A 10013-nucleotide genomic window follows, 5' to 3' on the forward strand; every position below is an offset into this window, starting at 1 on the left:
TCCGTAACACAAATAACTTAAATTTTAGCTTTTTTTAAATAATCATGTTTTAAATAGAAAAAATTGCAATATAAAAATTAGATTAAATAAATTTAAATTTTATTTATTAAAAATATTTTTAAGATAATACTATTGTCTAATAAATTTTATTAAAAATTGTAATATTTATATCTTTCTAAACTTTATTATAAAAGTTAATAATATTAATTTTATTTATAAAAATTTGGTTTTTTTAGGTTAACCGAAGTTTTATATTAAAAACTGAAATCGAATCAAACTAACATATATTTTTAAAAATTTAAACCGAACTTCCGAATAAACTGAACGTAGCACCAAACGTTTATCGCTTTATCAAAAGTTATGGTTGGTGGTAATGGTGAAACTCAAATATTTTAAATTGAACAGCAGCCCAAGCGTCATGGTTTGATCGCTCTACCTAGTAGGGACAATTATTGCACCTCAACATCGAACTGAATTTTCAAATTAATTTATTTCGGTCTATTGTTTTGGTTGAAATCGATATTTTGTTCACTCATAAACTGTTATTGATGTTTGCCCGTTATTTGTTGATATATGTTCTTTTGATTTAAAAATAACTTGACAATTTTTATTTTACTCATTCACTGAGTTACTTAACTATAAAAATTCAATATTCTCAAAATTTTACAATAAATAATTTTTTTTCAAATTTTTTGTTTATTCAATTTTTGGTTATTATAAATAGAAAGTCATAAAACAAACTCAATAATAATTGCACATCAATAATCATCAAACATTTCAACCAATGGATTATCATTCCAAAAATCTGCAATAATATATTTTTATGGTAAAAATTCAAACTCCAAAATTCATATACATCATAAGACAATATTATTGCAACTCGAATAATTACAACTAAATATTCAATATAATTTTAGAGTCGTTGAATTTTTATCTCAAAGTTGCATAATTTCATAACATACAACAATAAACCAATCAATACACAGTAATCAATTATAATTAATTGTGTGAGTTGTTTTATTTTTAATTTTTAAATATAAGACAAAAAAAATTATAAAAAATTTGTTCAATTTTGGAGCCCACCCTAACCCGAAGGTGACTCCTCCCCTGGATACAGGAAATAGTTTCATTATACATTCGACTTTACATTTTCCATTTAATTAACTAAACAGATGACATTAATTACCTTTTAAAGTAGACGCTAATTTCAAAATTTGGTTTTGTGTTTGAATTAATGAGATTCAACTGATATAAAAAAATTCAATTATTAACAGTCACGTAGAGGATATCGAGTATAACTTTTATCATGTCAATGTTAACATGACGTCATAAATCTATTTTAATTTTTTAAATATTTGTAAAAAGTAATTTAATGGAAATGAAAAAAAATACAAATAGTGATATTTTTGACGTAAAACTCTTTTGATACGAGTGATACACGAGTTCACGTCTCGCTATCATATCGCACAGACTATCAATCGTCTCGTTTATGATTATATAATTGAGATTAATCCCATTTTTTTATGGATAGAATGCAAACTTAAAAAGTTTTTCTCTGATTTAAATCTCCTATGTGGAAGTAACAGAAATGTGAAAACTGTGTTTGTCTTTAGAGAAAAGGGATGTAAGAAGACTATGTTGTTTGTGTGTGTTCAGATCTCATGTTTTGCCATTTTACAAACAATTACAACTTTATTATTTGGCCCACAAACTGTTTACACAACGAAGGATTTTAATTAAATCAACTCATTCGGACAGAGGTGTGAACCCACACGAGATAGATGTTCTTACTCAAAAAAATGATGATTAATTGATTAGAGTTAAGGATGATAATGATATGTCGATAAGTGTTTTAGTCGAGTTTGGATTAATAGATTAGAGTTAAGGACGATAATGATACGTCGATACGTGTTTTAGTCGAGTTTGGCCAAACTCGAGACTCATTTGTTCTGTCCTGAAACTCCACGGTCCGATTCCGGTTGGTGTTAAATGAGACAATAGTTGATTATACATATTTTTTTTCAATCAATGTTTGACTTATTTTCACACAAATTTAAAACAAATATTGATCAAGATTATATAACTTAATTAAATCTGAAATTTTGGAAGTAGAAATTAATGATGAACACATTCTAGGGGGGAACTTGATGGACTGTACTACGTTCGTTTAGCCCAAAATCTCGCCCAACCTACGGGGCTCAATTATTTAATTAAATATTATTTATATATATGGATAATCAAGGAATAACCTTTTTAATCATGTGGTGCTAAACTTTTTAATTAATTAATTAAATCAAGGAATAACCTTTTTAATCATGTGGTGCTAAACTTTTTAATTAATTAATAATTAATTAATTCAATCTATCTCAGCTGAATTAAGATTTGAGAAATTAAATCAGATAATTTAATTAATGCACATCTCCATTAAATCAGTCAAATTAATTTTGAATAATTATTTAAGCTTTAATAATAAATTTAGACCCTACAAAATAAATATAAACACTCACTTATCTAATTTTATAAATGGAATCAAAATCTAAACTTGGTGATTTTTGTCCCGAATTAAATTAAATTAAATATTTCTTGCATATTTTTTTTAAAAAAATTTAATGAAAAGGTCAAAAAATTGTCATTTGTTGTATTTACAAAATATTTATTAGAATCGCAGACTCAAATGTTGACAAATTAAATGACAAGTAGATAGTCGATGCCTTTCTCCTCTGGAAAATGAATATCTTAATATACTAATCGGCTTATTTACAATTATCAGTTAATCAAAAACTAATTTATGCATTGTTATATGAATTTAATTAAACAAATTTAATTCGGTGCCAACAAGTCACTAGTCAAAAGTAATTATGGAAAGGAAAAAATATATATAAATGCGATATTAAATTATTATTAATGAAAATTTTATAGGTTCTATATCACATGCTAATTTATCCTCCAGGGGATGAGGATAGCGACATGCTAGAGAAATTGGGCCAAAATATCAAGTTGTTTTAAATCTACCAAATTAGACATTATACATTCATATAAGTCATTTTCACATACATATATATGTGTGTGATATAGGTCGATCAGATTCATACCAATAATGAAAGATAATATTTTTTCATGAATCGAATCACAAATTCATTTTATAAAATTAATTTGTGAGCTGGCCGAGTTTTTGTGTTATTTAGATTGGTCTCTTGAAAAATATATATAATTTTGTGAAGAAAAGAAAAGCATTCATTTGCGCATATTTTATTGAAGTGGTAGGTCTTTTGTGAGACGGTCTCACGAATCTTTATCTGTGAGACATGTCAACCCTACCGATATTCACAATAAAAACTAATACTCTTAGCATAAAAAGTAATATTTTTCATAGAAGACTCAAATAAAAGATCTGTCTCACAAAATATGACCCGTGAGACCATCTTACAAAAGTTTTTGCCTTATTAAATATATTCAGGGCATTATTGTTTCATTTTTAAATATTTTTTTCTTCCATATTTCGAATTACAATACAAATGTTACTCACTACCATGAAATTTTTTAGTTTATTGTCCTTTCTTAAATGTCGAAATTAAATAAACATAAATAACTTTTCAAAGATTGGAATTTTTTTTTCTTTTTTGTATATTTAAAGGCAGACAAACCACGCACTAAATCGCAATCAAGTTTTGAAAAAATCATGCATGTTCATGAATCCTTTGGTTCTTGGATCTAATTTTGCATGCCCTTAATGATTCACATTGATTCATTGCTTAAATGCATCGCAAGTCGTCAGTAAACAACCATAAATTTTGTGTCCAATATCTAATATTTACTTAATCATATACTTGTATTTTCGTGCATGGGATGTGTGATTGTATAATTATTTTTTAAATAGTATTCGTGATTATTTTAATTATTATTTGTATAAAAATGATGCATCTATATTAAATATGTAATTTGTAATAAATAATAGATGAAGTTTTGAATTTAAAGAAAATGAATATTAATTTGTATGAGATGATCTATTAATATTTGAATTTGTAGATATGAGTATTTTCATAAAAAAAAATAATATGTTTCACAAAACTATATCAAATTCAGTCAGTAGTAGAAGAATCTACAAACTAGAGGAGAATGACACAAACACGATATGTGTGTAAAATAATTATTATTACGTATATGAATCATGAGCATTAATAGATCGAGTTGATTCATAAAATTTTGTTATAATTTATAATTATTATTTGGACAATGATATGCAATTGTATTAAATATTTAATTTGTATATATAATATGTGAATTTTTGAATTTCTAAAATTGATTATTATAATATATCGGATTCGAGACTCGATTGTAACATTCTCATCTCTAAACTTTTTTTTTTTTTTAAAAAAAAAAATATATGTGTTAGTCGTCGTTCAAAATTCAAAGTCACGTCACATGGGCACATTTACCAGTCAATGACACAATAGGCAATGAAAATTAGGGACTATAAATTTGGTTATAATGATCTAACATGTAAGGCAATAAGATAGGCACATTAACATTTAATTGAGTCCCAAATAATTCAAGTGGTTTATTCACAAACAACTCAACTTTATAGCATATGCACTTGTCTTATCCTTGGGAGCTAATATTTAATTCAAGCTATAAGTCAGAGTTTCGGGCTATATTAAAATTTAGGTAAAAATTTGTGTGAGACGGTCTTACGGGTCGTATTTTGTGAGACAAATATCTTATTTGGGTCATTCATGAAAAATATTACTTTTTATGCTAAGAGTATTATTTTTTATTATGAATATCAGTAGAGTTGACCTGTCTCACAGATAAAAGATTCGTGAGACCGTCTCACAAGAGACTTATTCTAAAACTTATTACATGTTTTACAATTCATATTTTTAGATAATTATTTGAATATCACAACAAAACTGAAATCGGCCACCGCCTTTGATCGTTTGGTCGAGTGGCATCATCATCCTTCTCAATATGAGATGAGGTCATGAGTTCGAAACTCATCAATCATCAACTCGAACTTTATTTTTGAAAAAAAAACTTAAATCGACCCAATAAGTTTTGTTGTGTCATTCAAGACAAACTTCTATCATATCACCTCAAGAAGGAAAAGCAAAAGATATATAATGAACTTGAGAAGACATAAATTGATGAAAACGCTAGTAGCTGAATTTTGGAACTGGTGAAATAGATATAATCATGTTTTTCAATATTTTCTTTCAAAAGCGTGGGCTCCCACTTCCTGGTCAAATTCAATATAGGATATGTTAATTGTCTCACATCGATCGGATAAAATATCTTGGAGTTGTATATATGGGTTTGCACAATCCTCCCACTTAGAGCTAGTTTTTGGGGTTGAGTTATGTTCAAGTTCCAATCTTAACATGGTATTAGAGCTCAGGTTCCACCGTTATGTGTTGGACCACCGGTTCTGCCCATAGTTGGGTCATTTGTAAACTTCACGCTCCAGATGTTCATTCCTGGACGTGAGGGAGGTTGGATAAAATACCTGAGAGTTGTATATATGGGTTTGGACAACCCTCCCCTAGAGCTAGCTTTTGGGATTGAGTTATGTCCAAGTTCCAATCTTCACAGGGTCACTCCCATTTCATATGTAATATTTTTTATCAAAAAAAAAAAACGTTTATCCAACACAAATCATGCTGGAACTACTTGTTCGTTTGACCTGCATGCCGAGAACACGAGCACTCCTGCTCAGAATTTTGCGGCACGTTCTCAAGATCTTGGGCTTGGGCTTCTACTTTCAGCAACAATTCAGAGACCCACTTATTTGGGAACATGCGTTGCAATTCAAGAATCCCTTCACCGCAGCTGCCACTCTCCGGGGGTGGGCAAGGGATGGCACCTGTTTCCGTAGATTTCCATGTATATTTGAACTCGCTTACATCCTTGGTGACAGTATCAAACACTTTACCACAAGTCTTATCGAATTTAAATCAACAGGATCCCTGGTATTAGTATTGCAACAAGATGTCTTTTCATTCGTGGAAATATTATCATGCATGCATCCGGCTTTCTGAAGAGTATGATATTTCCTTAGCACCTCCTCGTAGAAAACCATCTCGAAGCTCACTGCAACAAGTGAGTCACAGGTTGTACAAACACTGAGGGCAAAGTTAAATGAATTTTGAACTCAATCTCTTTCCAAACTTAAGATTTTTGTATCAGATTGATCATGAATCAAAGACAATTTTGTTTTTAATATTACTTGTATGTACGATGTCCCCATAAAATAAAGCCTATATTGTTTTGTTTCGAACATACAACTAATATAAATTTCGACGATAAAAAAATTTGGTTGTGTTAAAGTGTTAACATATTTCGTCAAGTACTAAGTTAATAAGTAACCAAATAAAACTTAACTGAGTTCCAAAACTTATTCAAGTCTAGCAAATTTTTGGATCTTTCAGCATATCTCGTTGTTTGATTATCCAAATAACGTACTTTTAAGTATTTTTCTTCTCTTATTCGTATCATGCCTTCAACCTCTCTCATTTGATATTAATAAAATGTTGTATTTATAGTTTTAAAGATACAACCTTTATAAATTTTTTTTTTAATTTCCTAAACTCTGAGGGTTGAGAGGACTCGAACTTGAGCCATTACAGGGAGAAAGTGGGTGATACCATTTAGACCAAAGCCCGATCTCATAAAATAATGTTTTTAACTGTTGTGTTGAACGGGAATTAGTGAAGATTTGTAAATTGTATAAATAGTGGCGTCTTGTCTTGTCTTGTCTTGTTTTGTCTTGTAAATTGTATAAATAGTGACAAGGTAATTAACACAAAAACAGAGCAAGTTTACTTCAAAGAACCCCATATCGAAAACAAACACAGAAACAAGGCAAATGCATTATTATTGCAATACATTCGGATAATGACTAACAGTAGGATTATGGGTATACACTACGAAGCACCAATCAACTTATTGTTCAGATTCATACCCTGAAGATTTCTGACTGGCTAAAATATCTTTTTCAGGTCGTCTTAGCTTTTTGTGGCGACGGGAGTAACTGCACAAGACAAGCAAAATAAATTCAGCATTGAATAAAACAAACGTATCACATGAAAAATGCTCTCCATTTTTATAAACACGAGTAATGTGAAATGAGGGCTTTGCCTTTGCCGGCATACATTTTGAATCTATTTTGATTGATTGATAAAAAAATAATTATGGTAATGTATCCTGGCGCTACCATCAAGCGAATTTTCAATATCCACTTTCAAAACTATTTGCCGTTTGAGATTGTGGGAGGGTTGCCACTTAGAGTGGAAACTTACCCTCTTAATTCTCTTCATACTCTCCAACAAGGATCAAATGTGTAGTTTTTAAGACTCTGTCAATTGTTTTTGAGCGGCCAGCAATGTTCTCATAAATATTAGGAGAAGGTAAAGCAACACTGATGTTTTGGCTCACTGGGCATGAGGTTCCCCCTCAGAGATTGGTGATCTACTCAAATTTGACAGGATCCGACTTCAGTTTCTTAATATTTGTTAATTAGTGGTAGTGATTTTGTCAGTAGCCGGCGGCGCTTTTTTTAATTTTTGGAGATGTTCTAATCCACTTAGATCATGTACTTTTTTGGGCTTCGTTTTAATTTACAAGTACGGGTTCGTGCCAAACCTCCACCTACATGCACATGGCTTTTTCTAATAATCAAAACAATATGAAGCAGAAAATGCATGCAAACATGTCACTACAAATAAAATACCTGGTAGCAAGAGATGAGAGAGCTTGTGAATCCAAAGGCACCAGTTACGCGTGGAGTAATTTTCTTGGGTGCCAGTTGAAGCAAGCCAGCCGCAACGACCAAGTCCATTACTGCTTTAACAAGGGATATTGACCTATCGTTGGATTTTTTAAGCTTCCTTCGATATTCTTCATTCTGCAGTGAAACAATCCAAGAAGAAGCACAAAAGAAGGTATTAACAACAAGAATTCAAGGTTCAAACAGTCGAGTCATACTGACAGGTGTCCTAACAGCAAACCTTATATTTATTCGTATTCTTCAGTTCCTTCTCTAATTTCTTCATTGAAGAAGAAAGCCTCCAGATTTCCCCTATCTGAGTAACAAATAGAAAATTTAAATAAAACTTATTCGTAGCTTTGATAATGAGTAACATTAATATCACATTACAAAACTATAGCAGAGTTGGCAATGAACCTCAACCAGGGATGAGCAGAAAGAAGCACCCAACCATGAGAAAAGAGATATTCTTCCAATGAGTTCAAGACGTTCTTTGTCCTACATAACATAACTTCTTGTTGACTCCTACTCAAAATCACCCCCATAAATGCGAAAAACTAGAGAAGTTTTAAGACATACCTTGTAGATTCCTGTCCTACCCAACCATACAATTTGATCCAGAAACAGGAAAGTGGACAAGAGCGCATTTTTTGACTGAAATAAACAGGAGTAAAACACCAACGGGGATTAAGTACAAAGATCATAAAGTAGAATAAACAATACCTTTCCTAGGAAAATTAGAGGAAGTGGAGTTCCTGGAGCGCTTGGACTGATGAGAGCATGTAGATCATTGATAAACTACAAAAAAAAAAAAAAGCATCCTTAAGCCATGCATGCAATTAAGACACATGATCAAAATAAATATCAGCGACAGGAATTTTATATCCAACCCACATCCAAAGAAGGGAATGTTTATGCAGACCTTAAACAAGCGAAATACTTTTCGAGCCAAGCTGGTTGATTTGTCGACATTTTGTGCAGTGCCAGGCTCTCCATTACTCAAGAATTTCGAACCATATTGTATTGCCCGGCATATCTTATCCCTAGCTTCGGCCTTGTTCAGGTATAGTATAGCAAGAGCGAGCTCTGTTCTGGCAACATCTAAAGAACTCATGCTTCACCTTGAACAGCTGAAAAGGTAAAATCATAACCGACTCCATCACATTTACGAAATAGCAGGCTGAGGGGTGGATCTAGCAGTGTCTGATGCATCAATCGTCCCATAACCAGGTGTGAAGTGCAGTGCGGTGTTCATACAGATAAATAACATCTTATCGAATTCAACAACTAGTATGATCAATCTTAACCTTGTTTTTTTCCCTTCTTTGTAAGTACTTAGAACACAAGAATGAAGCAATTAGAACACAAGATTGAAGCAAATTCAACCATTAGTCGATTCTTCTGTCAATAAATCATTTCAAATTTACTTATCTAATCCATGTTTAGAAGCTTATTTCATATCTAATATATTTGTTTTATAAGTAGGCAAAAGGTTTCGATGAGCATAAGACATAGGGCAAAAAGATAATCACACTTCATGGGAGCCAGCAGCCGAGCACGCACAAAGAAAACTCAAATTTTATATATACTTCTCTACAAAAATAAATTCCCCAAAAATACACTAACTCGCTCCCCTTCTCCCACTTTTGGTTGAAAGTGACAGATACTCCATGATCGTTTCATCACTAGTGCCTCCAAAGTTCATGAAACGAAACAAATCACAGATGAATCATAAAATAATCCAAGTATAACAACAGAAACCCATTGACTTGCCCTAACAAAACACAAAACAAATAATCGAACAGCAGCAATAATTAACGCAGTTACGATCCACTATTTGGCAAAAGATCCAGCAAGAGTCGGTGGCTCACTCGTAAATATTTAAGCCCATAACATTCAAACAACAAATCTAACCAAAAGCATACGTATTACAAACATCCCATTCTACGAATCTCAGATTTATACGAATCAAACCGACCAAAATCCATTAACGCAAAAGAGATTCAACAGTCATACCTGAAGTAAAGATTTGGCAATTATACTGCGGGAAAAATCCCAAGAATTTCTTTTTATCGTGTATATGCTTACAAATATAGAAGGGGGTGGCGATCATTACCGGGGTTTGTGCCGAACCCTTTTCTTGAAATTCACAATATACATTAATTAATTTATATTTTTTGTTCACACCGAGCCGTCGGTCTTGTCGTGAGAGCGGTGGCGGTTCGCGGCTACCTCTTATCGTAATTCCACA

General features: G+C 31.6%; 1 protein-coding gene across 3 annotated transcripts; it reads right to left on the bottom strand.

Moving 5' to 3' along the window:
• Positions 1-6793: 6793 nt before the first annotated feature.
• Positions 6794-10013, bottom strand: LOC140962297 (peroxisomal membrane protein 11D-like). Of its 3 annotated transcripts, none has more exons than XM_073421154.1 (8): positions 9879-10013; positions 8685-8892; positions 8486-8560; positions 8342-8416; positions 8180-8260; positions 8004-8078; positions 7727-7900; positions 6794-7027 (listed from the first exon to the last, which is right to left on the bottom strand). In XM_073421154.1, exons 2-8 carry the CDS (start codon positions 8874-8876, stop codon positions 6992-6994), a joined length of 708 nt encoding a protein of 235 aa, XP_073277255.1. In that variant the 5' UTR covers positions 8877-8892; positions 9879-10013; the 3' UTR covers positions 6794-6991. The 3 variants fall into 3 exon arrangements, with proteins under 3 accessions (XP_073277255.1, XP_073277254.1, XP_073277256.1); XM_073421153.1 differs by having other exon boundaries at positions 9779-9973; XM_073421155.1 differs by having other exon boundaries at positions 8685-8883; positions 9771-9931.

Source organism: Primulina huaijiensis, chromosome 17 (assembly GCF_012295235.1).
Source record: "Primulina huaijiensis isolate GDHJ02 chromosome 17, ASM1229523v2, whole genome shotgun sequence".
Lineage (NCBI taxonomy): Eukaryota > Viridiplantae > Streptophyta > Magnoliopsida > Lamiales > Gesneriaceae > Primulina > Primulina huaijiensis.